This window comes from Triturus cristatus, chromosome 1_2 (assembly GCF_964204655.1).
Source record: "Triturus cristatus chromosome 1_2, aTriCri1.1, whole genome shotgun sequence".
Classification (NCBI taxonomy): Eukaryota; Metazoa; Chordata; class Amphibia; order Caudata; family Salamandridae; genus Triturus; species Triturus cristatus.
The window spans coordinates 346,806,138-346,818,745 of record NC_140580.1 but is presented as its reverse complement, the minus strand read 5'-3'; the positions used below and the strand labels follow the sequence as shown (position 1 = coordinate 346,818,745).

General features: G+C 43.6%; 1 protein-coding gene across 4 annotated transcripts in view; it reads left to right on the top strand.

Annotated features, from left to right (window-relative positions):
- CAMK2N1 (calcium/calmodulin dependent protein kinase II inhibitor 1) overlaps positions 1–11,095 on the top strand; it is a 129,010-nt gene extending 117,915 nt beyond the window's left edge. For all 4 annotated transcript variants that reach the window (XM_085604087.1, XM_085604100.1, XM_085604083.1 and 1 more), the window contains 2 exons: positions 7,320–7,410; positions 7,980–11,095. In XM_085604087.1, the coding sequence (XP_085460213.1) occupies positions 7,320–7,384 (65 nt within the window). In that variant the 3' untranslated portion in view covers positions 7,385–7,410; positions 7,980–11,095. The remainder of the gene's footprint in view (positions 1–7,319; positions 7,411–7,979) is intronic.
- Positions 11,096–12,608: the final 1,513 nt, after the last annotated feature.

The following is a 12,608-nucleotide window of genomic DNA, read 5'->3' as shown; positions in this document are numbered from 1 at the left end:
TTAGATGAAAGGAGGTGGTGGGAAGGGGGTTGCTGAAAAGGTGGCATAGCCTATCAAGTATACCCTAGAAAACCTCCAAACCTCCACTGCAGGTGAGGCCTATATTCCTAAGGGTGAAGCATAATACATGTGACATAAAATCCTACGCTTGACAACTTGGAGATAACTTGCTTATTCAATTAGAATAAAGCAGCATCTTAGGCCCTTGAACACCAATGGTTAAATTAAATATACACCATGTTACTTCAAGTGGTGGCTGGTAATTTGAGCATGGGTGAGATGGGCAGGCTACACATACACACACATACACACTCACTCACACCCATTCATTGACATCCACACTCACTCACACCCATGCATTGACATGCACACACACACACACCCATTCACAGCACATGCTCACAAATACACACACATACATATATTCAGATACATGCACCAAACAATAAAAAGCATAAAACTTAACAGCTGCAGGTCACGGGTGGCAGGAGGGAAGCTTCAGAGGTTCCAGGAGGGTTGAGACTGCTGCCTCCTCCAGCCAATCAGAAGAGGTGACAGTCCCTGATTCTTCACAGAGTGGGATGGGTGAGACTTGATCACCCCACACCACTCTGTGACGAGGTGTCGGTGATAGACACTCAGTCCAGTAGTATAACAATAGCTCCCACGAAGCAGGGTGGGGCAAGCTCCTGGTGGCCGCATCCAGCACTGTGCATGGGTGGTGGGCCCCTGGCCTTAGAGCTCCTGACTGGGTCGGGAGCTTGGGGGCCCCCCTCCATATACTTTGCGGGGGGGTCCCCTCAAGTTTTGTTATGCCACTGACTTGGCACCCGGATACTTCAGGGTTTCAAACTGAAGCACTCAGGTCCGAGGCTATCAGTGACACTCCCCTTGTCATGAGGGGGAGGTCCTTCAGACACTTTGCAGGGCTGAGGAGGTCATGGTCACCGAGATCTGACATCTTCAGCCTGGGAACGTTCAGTTCAGGAAGCCAGTCTACACATGTGCTAAATGTGCATGCGCCTGGCTGCCTGACCTAAACAAGAAGAGTGTCTGACAGGTTGACTTTTGCTCAGCCTGGCAGACACTTTTCATGTTGAGAAAAAGGTGGTGGTGGTACGCTGCTGGTTACTTCGTCCCTTATGTCAAAGGGGAGTTCTGTTCTGGTGACACATTGTTATAACTTGTGTGCCCAACCTTGAATTCTTCATCTGCACAAGGTATTACTCAAATTCAATGTGAAGAGGGTCAGTTTTGGCAGCTTAACCCTTTTATGTGTCTTAATGCCATGCTCCCTTCCCAAAGAAAAAAAAGAAATTAACTTTATTTTCTCCGCTGTAGTCGGCTATCTCGTCACCATAATCAGCCTGTCCTCAGTTAATACCATCCATGGAAACTTATGGGATCCTGGTGAATACCTGGTGCACTGTTATCCCAGGGTCTACCTCTGGTTCATCTCAGAGGTCATATAGGGCACAAATGCATCACTAAGGTGCCTTGAGTCCCATGTCCTCAGTAGGAGAGGCAGAATCCCATTCTGACTTTTATCATTAAGTCTATCCTGGTAGAACCACTGTCATTGATACCTCTCAGGTGAAATCTGGTCGACACACCACTCTACCCTGTTATATTCCCATCTAAACTCACTGATTTATTCCGACTTCTTTGCATATCTCAGCATTTTATTCTGCCTCAGAATATGCACAGAATTAGTGGAAATGCCCACATACTGACACATGCTCTCAGCACATGATCAGCCCAGCTTGTCTAACCTTCTAGATACACAATGTCCCCTTATGTAAATTGACTAAATATACTCTGGCAATACCTAATACAAAACTTCAGTAACAAACTCAGTCTGCAGTGAAATCCCAAATGTTCACTTGGGGGAAGCTTCTTCTGCACAAGCTTCATACTTAAAATGATAGTGGCACAAATGGAGGACCCGGGTACTGACTAACAAAGTATTTCACTGGTTTCCTGGTAATGGAACCCACAAGAGATTAACCCAGTTGTGTCTCAGGAGTTCTTTCCAGGAGGAAACCCACAAACGTTTATAAAACAGCAGCGGGCCGTGCAGGTAAGAGTGGTGGGAGGGTTGGGGGGATTTTGACAGACAACGAGAGGGAAAATCAATTATTTATTTAATTATCCCTTATGTTCGTCTGTCGAATTCCCCCCCAAACCGACCCCACCGCACTTACCTGCATGGGCCGCGGCTGCCATAAAAACTTGAATTGTTGTTTCTCTCAACAAAGAACAACAGGAGTTACATCTGAGAGGCTCTTCATGTTTTTCCTAACATAGAGAAACAGAGCTGATTACCACCAGAAGCTCTTCATTCCAAATTTTAACTGAGACACAGAATTACCCAGAAAAGCTTCCTATGAGTTTTTTCTTATGACTCTGCGCACCTTTATGGGCGAGTTAACTCCTTGAAGATCCAATTTTTCCCTGCTCACAAAACACAGGTTTATCTCCTAGAGACCACCTCCAAGAGACCCTTCTTTATTTTTTATAGACAAAACATTAGAATTTGCGCTTACAGAGTCATATACAGTACTTATTTTGTCATGGTGGTTTCAGGTGTTGGGCACTGGCAGTCAAGTTTCAAGTTTTTTTTTTTATTAGCGTAGTTACTTAAAACCATTGCTACAAAAACTATATCAATAAAAAGTTTTGTTATAAATTACGTTACAAGAAAGGTTTAAAAAGGAATTTGAGTTAAAACAGAAAATCGTCCTTTTCCAGGGAAATTTATAGTAAAAGTTAATTTCCTGGATAACTTTTAGCTGCCATGCATTTAAGTGGACATATCGCAATGTCGAATGTGATGTTAGTACTGGAATGTTCCTCTCGCTTTTTTGGAATTTTCTTCCCCAACTGCCTCAGGAACTTCACCAGTCAACAATTCAGCTGCGGGTCCTCTGTAGCAAAACCAGCCAAAACAGCTTGTCTTGGCGTGTGAATGCCTCTATGATTGAAAAATGGTTTTAAAAGTTGTCTTTGTTTAAATGTCATTACTTTACAGGTACAAAGTAAGTGCAGCATGTGCTCTTGTGCTGTGCCACACAAACTGCAGGTGGAGTCGAAGTGGGCCTTCAGCCAATGCGGAAAGTGCTTTGTGCATGGTAGTAGGCCAAGTCAATACTTTAAATATATAATTTTGGTTGATCTAGCATACTCCAAAGCTAAATATTTTTGAGCAGCAGGGGCGGAGTAGGTGCTCAAGGTCATCTAGCCATGTGTCATTTCAGATAAGGCTGCTTTGTCCTCGATCCATTATAGGCGTTTTACCGTTTTCCACACTATTATTTTTGAAAAGGGGGTGATTAGTGGGTGTTTCCCAAAGATCAGTTAGCCCCAGAGTGGTCAGACTTGTTTGTAGATATTTTGCAGCCGGTAGTGATGTTTTGTGTTGTAACTCTAACCAGAGGCGTCAGTTAAGGGTTCCTGGTCCAGATTTTCATACCTTGTTCCAAAAGATGAAGTATGATCCTTGTCTTGCCAGGATCTGCTTTTGAACAGCAAATTCAAGCCTGATCTGTGCAGGAGAGACATATTTTGGCAGACCAAAGATTATTCTGTACGCTGTTGCAACCGGCCTATCTAGTAGCTTGGAGTCCCTGCCCCTCTGTGCCTCAGTTCAATAAGCTATTGTGAGTAAGAGTTTTGCCCGAATTACTTCAGCTAGTGGGAGGAGTGATGGGTCACTCAATTCAAAGTTGAGGGTTCTTAGTGAGACTGCCAGGGCTGTTCACTTCCTCCTAATTGAGTCCCTTTAAGCAGTGAAGTGGCCGCCTTTATCGATGTCCATTCCTAGGTATCTATATTCTTGTGCAGAATCTATGCGGGTGTGCCCCCAGAACCAGGCCAATGTTTTCTTTAAGTTCTTTTTAATTGTCATGGTCTTAGTTCTCTCCAGATTGATGTTCAGACTGTTAGGTTCGGAGTATTAAAATGTGGTAGTAAGGAGATGCTGCAAACCCACCTTAGTCTGGCTAATTAAGACTAAGTCGTCTGCGCAGCTTAGACATAGTAACGCTAGGTTCCCGAACCTTGGGGCATGTGAATTGCTAGTTTTTAGAAATGGGGCAAGGTGTGCCAGGAGCAGATTGAATAGGGTTGGTGCCAGCACACAGCCTTGCATGAGACCTTTCATTGTTGGGTATCAGTCTCGAAAGGGTTGACCAGGGTTGTCCAGGTTTATTTGGATCGAGGTGTCAGGGTGCAAGTTAATTAGCAGGTTAAGCAATGGCTGTGGAATGCCCCAGTTGACCAGTATTGCCCATAATTTGTTGAGGTTTACATTTTTGGGGAATAGGACATAATGTTCATCATCAAAGTTTGACCCAGAGCAAGAGAGAGATAAAGGCAGAAAAGGAAAAAAAATAGGAAAACAGTGAAATAGAGTGAAAGCAGGTATAACAAACAACCAGCAAAAAATGAGATAACGAGACATGAAATGTAGTGGTGAAAGATAGAGGCACTGAGGTTTAATTAAAAGTAGACAGACTTTGTATTCAACGCACCGGTATTTAGCAGTGCCAGACCTGGACCGCAAAGGATATTTTTCTGCCCAAAAATTGTTTTTTATTTATTTTTACAAATTAGGCACTGCATGAAAACGTGCTTTCATGTGTTTCACAGTTAACTCCTGAAAGCTGTTGCTGGGTTTGCTTCTCAGTGGAACCCACGGAAGCAGAAACACTGAATCGCAAAGGCTCTCGTGGTCCATTTCTCAAGGGTGACACGCAAAAGCTAAGGCCCAGAGACCTTACTGCTTCCCATCACATGGTCAGAAGATCTCACAGGAGCTGGATCCGTGTATTTCTGTGGTTGCCTTTTACAAAAACTTATATGAGTTCTACCAAAGTGTCCTACTGACTCCCCTTGCAGAGGAATCGTTGGGAGCTAACTCCTCCAGAGTCTACTTGGCTCTTATTTTGGGGAGTCGGCAGGTTAACGGTCTTTTAGAGAGTCTCGATGGTTTTCTTTGGAGAGACTCGGAAATTGATCCCTACATGGCCACAAACACTCTCTCCTTAGGGGATCACAGAAATGAACTCTTATATTGTCTCAATGGCTCTTTCCTTGGGTGCGTACAGAACAGACTCCTATGGGGTTTCAATCGCTCTCTCCTTTGGGGCACATAGAAATAGACACTTTTGGAGCCTCAATACTTCTTTCCACAGGGGGATGGGAAATTATTCCTAAGGGAGCCTAGTGGGTTTAGTGGCTGGCACACAGATGTTACTTCCTAGAATGTTACGCTTGCTGTTTTCTTGGGGGAACCATGGCATTTGACTTCTAATCATTAGTTCTGGAATGAAGGGGTTACAAGCTGGATCCCGGATCTGGCAGGTATTACTGAACTGGATTTGAGATCTGCCTGGCCCCAGTGAAATATGCTGAATTGGTCCCAGTGTACTTTGCAAACACCAGCTGTCTGCATTCTGTTCAAAGCTGCAACATGCAAGCGGTGAGGGGGCCTTTTTATTTTTTCTTCCAGCTGGAACCAAAACAAAAGGCGAATTTAAAGGGCCATCGGTCCTCCTTTTTTTCTAGTATATTGCAGGGTAAGAGCTATCTGCAGCATAATACCTAGATGCCAATGCAATAGGGAAACAAAGACACACTGCTTGTTATCACTTCACATGTACCTAAGAGAAATTAGAATTTGGAGGCAGGTTTTAACTTTGTGTAATCCCTGAATGTAAGAGATAAGCATGCACTGCAAGAATGTGAGATGTAACAGTATGTATAACTATTTACACCTATACTAATCTAAATAGCACTTTTTTTTATTTAATACTTGTATAGCGCTACCCATCCCACTGTAGGGTGTCAGAGTGCTTTACATTGCACGCACACATTATATCGACAAGTAATCTTACAGGTGTGTAACTCAATGTTGAGGATGCTACATAAACAAAGAGTGTTTCAAAGTGTTGGAGTCACACATCGTATTTGTTGATAGGGATTATATGCTATGATTACATAGCTAGTAGAAACTCAAAGTCAGGATTTAAAATGTAATGCAGGGCTTGCTGTTGTCTGTACTAATAAGACTTTATTACTACCCAAGGAAACCCTTCTAGCAGCCTTATAACAACAGATGGAGAAAAAACAATAAGATCCTAAACCCATGCCTTGCAGTTTGCATGCATGACCTTGATGGCGGTCCATAGCTCACTGTGCTATATTAAAAGGATTCCTATTTATGAACTGCAAAGTAATAAAATAATATCTCTGCCAAAAGCGGTTACCCACTTACCAATGTACCTAACACAAAAATCTGTCATTTGCATGTTACGTGATGTGATTTGCAGGAGTCACATTAACCCTCTATGCTACTGCTTGAGTCAAAACTGTGATTAAACAAAAGAGAGATCTCTCTAACCAACCGCCAGAAGTATTTTACCATTATAAGTATTATTATTCCCTAAGATTTACTGTGTAAACAAAGCTCTTTGCAGAAGGTGCCATAACCTATGACGGTATTCTAGAATGCAGCCTTGTGCAACCAAATTAGCCATAACAGATTTACTGTCACATTTCTCCTGGCAGCCAAATCCAAATTAGGTACTACAGAATTTTAAAAAAATGATATGTATAAGTTTGCTTTCAGACTGCTCTTCATGACTCCGCCCCTTCAGACTCCACCCTCTTGTTGTTGCCACAGCTAGACCCCCAATTTAGAGGTTCATAGAGCATAGTTTTTGCAATTCCAGCACTGTTTATGACCCTAACAATTCTCTGTTGCTGAAGGCCCAGAAATTTCCCTTAATCCTTCTCTTGATTCCAAATGGTCGCAACGCATCTCTCTTTTGAGAAGCCCACCCATTGACTCCTAAGGGGTCTCAACAGCTAGCTCTCAAAGAGGGGTACCCACCAGTGGCCTTACTGGTTCTTTTCTTTGAGGTGGCATGGTTTTTAGTCCACCGGTGCCCATATTTTTATCTTCTTGGTGGGACCCTGGAGAGTTAACTGGTGGAGACATCCACTGACTCCCTTTCTGGTGGCGGTGCATGGGTTTTTCTCGGCAGTGCCTCCCTGGGTCTGTCTCTGGGGGAGTCACGGGATCTTGCACCTAGATTGTTTTAATGTCTCTCCTTTTGAGGGGCAGCAGGGGTGACGCCTAAATCCTGTCAGGGGCCGGGGGCGCTTCTCATTGAAGTAGGTCACTGTAGGTTGCTGAGAGCTAGCGAGGTTCATGTCGGTGAGCTCGAGAGGTGTGAAGTGGGGGCGGGAGGTGAGAAGGGCCTGAGACTACAAATGAAAATCCGTGTTCCTAACGCTGTCTTTCTGCTTTTCAGTCATCGAGGAAGACGGGATGGAGGACGGGATGGAAACGCTTTCAGACAAAGACCCTCCCGTTTAAGTCACCAGAGAGAGCGCGATGAAAAGGTACCTCAAGGCGAATGCTCCCTACTACATGCGCATGCGCAAAGTCTCCACTCATTTCGGGGAACCACCTGCTTCAGGCTGTAAAATCCGCGTGGGAGGGACTTGAAGGAGGGCCGGCAGGAGGGGAGGGGCTTCTAGTGGGCGTTCCACGAAAGCCCATATTTACATGTGGGACGCATGGGCGTAGCTATCAATGGTGCAGAAGGTGCAGTGGGGTCCAAGAGTGTGAGGCCATGAGTGAGCACAGTTTCATTGATTGTTTTAGCCAGCCTGGAAATCTTACTACGCCACAGGTGGGTTCCGGCAAGTCAAGGGCACCTCATTCTCAGGCGCAGCTATCAATAGTGCAGCAGGTGCAGTGACACCCGGGTGCGAGGGACCCAATCCAGCAAAATGAAAGCTGTTTAATTGTATTACCAAAGCAGACGCTTAGGGGTGGGGTAACCTTGCGTGCATTAGGGTTCACGGGTTGTTGCTACGCCACAGCCCTCATCACATTTTGCAGGTTGTGGCTATCACTTTGTGTTACGTCACTGACCTGTTCACCAGCTACGTGTGTCCTCTTTCAGGTGTTGGAGAGTGCAGTGATGTGGGAGAAAGAGAAGAGAGGCCATAAAGCAAGTCTTAAAAGGAGGAAAAAAGACAATGACTGAAAGCAGATGAGCTGCTGGCTCGGAGGTCACCTGTCTGCAGTGATGAATGCTTCCTGTCGGCCTCTCCTGGTGGCGGTGTGCAATCCTAGACGGGCCCGGACTGGTGAATAATGCAGCAGGCACAGCGGCTTCCGAGCTGGGGAGAGCCCCCCCTCTGGCCCGTGTCTGCTCCAGGCAGCTGCGGGATCCTGTTTACCTCTCGTCATCCTTCCAACCATGCGTCCCGTGACCCTGGATGTGAAACGTACCCTTCACTTTCTGTGTTTATTGTACTTGGATGTTTCAGTTCACATCTTGCAATGGCGTGAACATAAATCCTTTTTTTGTAATGTCTGTATATATTTATATGTAAATAAGGAAAGAACAGTATAGAGAGCGCCGTTTTTATTTTTTGGATGATGTGTTAGGCCTGGGCCTTGTGGCCAGACCGAGTAGGATGGAGGGTTGAGCTTGTCCCCGGCCCCCGCACGCAAGCAATACCTGTCTCTAGATTGTGACGGTTTATCTTCTGAGTAACACGTAAAAGTAAGAGTGCCAAATACCTGGGAGTGCCAAAGGGCACCAGAATGTGCCCATTTTAAGGAAATGCTCTTCCCCCAGGCCCTTCCCTTTCTTCCAGTGATCTCCTTTCCTTATTATGTCAAACCCCTCTCTCTTTCCTGACTTCACCTGACACCCTTCCTCGTGTAACTCCTTCTCCCACTCTTCCTCTTCTCCACAACACCCTCTTCTAGTCCAGCTTTTCTTCAACTTCTCCTTTTCTATCCCTCATTCTCCTCTTGCCACCTCAGACATGTCCACCTCCTTTCATTTTCTTTTCGAGATTCTATTGCTTCACCACTTTTCTTCACACTCCCCCTCCTCTGACTTGCCCTGTCTTGTTTTCTTTCACACTCTGTTGCATCGATCCCTGTCTTTTTTTCATTTTTTCTCCCCCTTCTCTAGCTCCCCTTTTCTCCTCATTTTACTTTTATTACCCCCTTTTTACCCCACCTCCCTGCTTCCTCTCCCTCTTCAAATGTCCTCTACCATCTGCTGCCCACCTAATTCTGCCTCTCTTTTGCAGTTGTTTAATACCTTCCTCCTCCCTCTACATTGCGCAGCATTTTCTTTCCTCTTCTCCTTTAAATAATGTGGAGGAAAGAAGACATACTGTTCTTCTTGGGCAAGTTTTGTTCTCTCCAGTTTACAACATTCAGGCACGTCCTTAGTGGTGATAAAGACAGCTATGTGGAAAGTCTGACAATCTTGCTTCGAAGATGGAAAACAGAAACCTGACTTCTGATCCCTAAATATAATGTTCAAACGTTTTTCTATGGCCTCTATCACATTTTTTCTCTTAAAAATTAGAAGCCACTGTTGACATGCGCACTAATCACGCATTCAAAGCTGGTCTTAACATCTGAAGGGGGTATGTGCCATAGAGTGGCAATTTGCACTGAACAAAAGCCCCTTAGCTATGACATCAACTGAGCTTCCTCCTTCGAGTCATAATGCGTGGTCCAATTTTATGTTTATCAATCTGCGCTAGAACAGATTACTTACCAGCTCATAATGTAACCAATATAGAAACAATTCCAGGTTACAAAAAACCTCCCACGGTCTCCCTTTCTTGATGGAAAACAGCTCCAAAGGGTTGAGCCTCACCTCAAAAATCAAGTCTTCCAATTCTTTGATTAGTTTGAGGCCCATCTTTGAACTTTTCCAAATTCACTGGCATCCCATATGTACGGTGCTCAAAATTGAAGATGCTGAATGGCTGATGTGGGCCATGTACAGTGGTAAATTCACTTCTCTAGCCCTATTGTTAATGCCCATTTTAATACAGTTTAATTCACGCCTTGCTTTGCAAGCTGCTGGATGAGATTGTGCGCTCGTGTATTGCTTGTTGTGAGCACTCCAGGTCCTTTTCTTGGCTGTACTGTTAAGTATCATCCCATTTACTTTGTGCTTGGCATGTGGACTATTGTGACCTAAATGCATTAGTATGCGCTTACCTAATTCCTACATACTACTTCACCTGACCTATATATTTTCAATATAGTCCATATTCCATGGAATTTATTATTGTGCCTAATTTTGTATCATCAGCGTTGACGGAAGCAATGGTCTTCCCGTCCATCTTTACGGAATGTATGAATATTTAAAAAAGAATTTGCCTGTTACGGAAAATGTTAAAATTATACTTCACACCACGCAGACACTTTATAATATTTTGGTTCTATTTACCCTGATTTCTAATGTGTTCTTCAAATCTTTGTGTCATTGATCGCAAAACCTATTTGATATGATTTTAACACTTTCAAGGTCAAAGAATATTGTCCACCTCAATTCCCAGATCCACGTTTTTTGCTTTACATTATGAAAAAACTCCTTCTTTTTCTTTGCCAAGTCTTACTGCACCAAAGCCCCAGCTTGTTCATAGTCATTATCTTTTAACTGTCCTGGTGCTATTCAATAGGTTACTTAATTGTACCCTGCATACACGTTCCCTAAAAACATAATAGTCTGCAATTGCCGTTTTATAGCATTTCTCTTACAGATGAGCAATACGTCTTCCTCGTACCAATCAACAGGTACTACTCGCAATTTGTCTTATAATTTGTCTGTACCTTCCGAAATTACAATAACTGTACAGATCTCTTCATAACATCCTTCTCTTCACTTTATTTCCACTCAGTCCTCTTTCCAATCCATTCCACCTTTCTCCTCCCTCTCTTTCTGTCCTGTCTTTCTTCCTTCTACACCTCTCTCTTTCCATTCTGTTTGCTTCATCCTCTAAAACAGTCCTTCTTTGCTTTCATTTTATCCCCTAATTTCTGTGTACAGCACGGCCGCTCCCTCGTTGCATGCCATTTGCCGCTCAGTCTCTGGTGTGTGAGGAAAGCTTTTGCTGCTTGTTTAACTCTTTTAACTCAAAGCATCCAGAGAGTGTTTTCTAATCTTAATATTGTGTATTGTGACACATCCTCTCTCATTACACAGGGCTATTGCATTTCTGAAATGTATATTAATAAAACGTAAGCACTTCCGGTGGTCTGTTTTCTTCTTGGTCTTTTTTGCTCTGGGATCTTTTGAAACATGTTAATCTTCAACTCTAAAATGTGAAGACATGGCTGACAGTTTACAAACATATGTTTACGGTAAAAATGCGTGCATTTACATCTATCAGAAATTCACAAAAGGATTCCTGAGTTTACTATAGCCTTATAGCCCGCCGTAGCGGGCTATACCGGCTATTAAAGGCCCGCTGCAGCGTTAAAGGCCCGAGCCGAAGGCGAGGGACTTTAACAAAAGCAGCGGGACTTTAATAGCGGTATAGCCCTGCTACGAAGGGCTATAAGGCTATTAGAACATTCTGCCACTAGAGGGCAGAATGTTCTAACAAATTAAACAAAGGTTTCTCGAAGCTCGAGGAGATTTAAATCCCCTCGAGCTTCGAGAGGCTTTTGTAAAACATTGGAATGTTGCTCTGCGGGCCTTTACCGGCCCGTAGAAGCACGGAGCACTCCATTGTCTACAATGGAGTGCTCCACATTTCAATGTTCTAATACAGTGTAATTGTCCTCCAGAGCTGCGGAAAGATACACAGTAGTAACTCCCATTTAAGAAGTGGGAAGTTTGCGGAACAAAGCATGGTTAGCTTTGTAAGTCTGTGTTTGCCCACAAACATGTAGTTTGGGGTCTTTCACAGACTCTGAACTGGCACTTTCCCGGCCTGGAAATTGTTAAAGATTTAGGGCCAGAGGTAAAAATATCTGGTCACAAAAAACTGGTTGCAAATTGCAAACAGTATTTTTGTGATCAGTAAAGATTTTTAGGAACCGATCTATGTAATGATAGGGCAAACCGACCTACCTCATCAATATTAATAAGGTAGTTTGAATTTGCGACTCACCACGGTTATAGGCCATCACAGGGAATGTGGCCTGCCGGAGCCAGAAGACCACCATGTCTGTTTGGATTTCAATAAAGTAAACGTTTTTTAATTGCAGCCTGTTTTCCTTAAAGGAAATGGGATAGAATTTAATAGAAAAGTTTACTTTTTTGTTTGTATATGATTTGGCAGTGGTCTCAACGACCACTACCCGCTCTTATAAAAACTTTTTTTTTTACATTCACAAAGGGAATGGTCCATAAGCGGACTCCTACCCTGTTGCGAATGCATTAACACCCTTTTATGAGGTGTCGGTAAAATAGAAATGTTTTGCAACTGGATTTCAGTAGCAAAACATGAATAGATTAGGAACGAATTCAATATTTTAAAGGGACCTACAACCCGCCCCTACCGTATATCTAATTGGTACCCAATCGCAATCCCATTTTAGGAGTCAGAAAGACATATCAGAATCCTAAAAAGGTATTAGTACATGAGAAAAATGCATTTTAACTATCACAAACACCGAATCAGAGGGGTTACAACTTTTAAATTGTTAGTATGTCTCTTTCTGACACCAGGAAAAGGTTAGCTCCTTTCCAGGAAGTGAAGGCACACTGATCACCTTAAGTCGTGGAGGAAATGTAGGGGAAAGGATTTTGCCACAG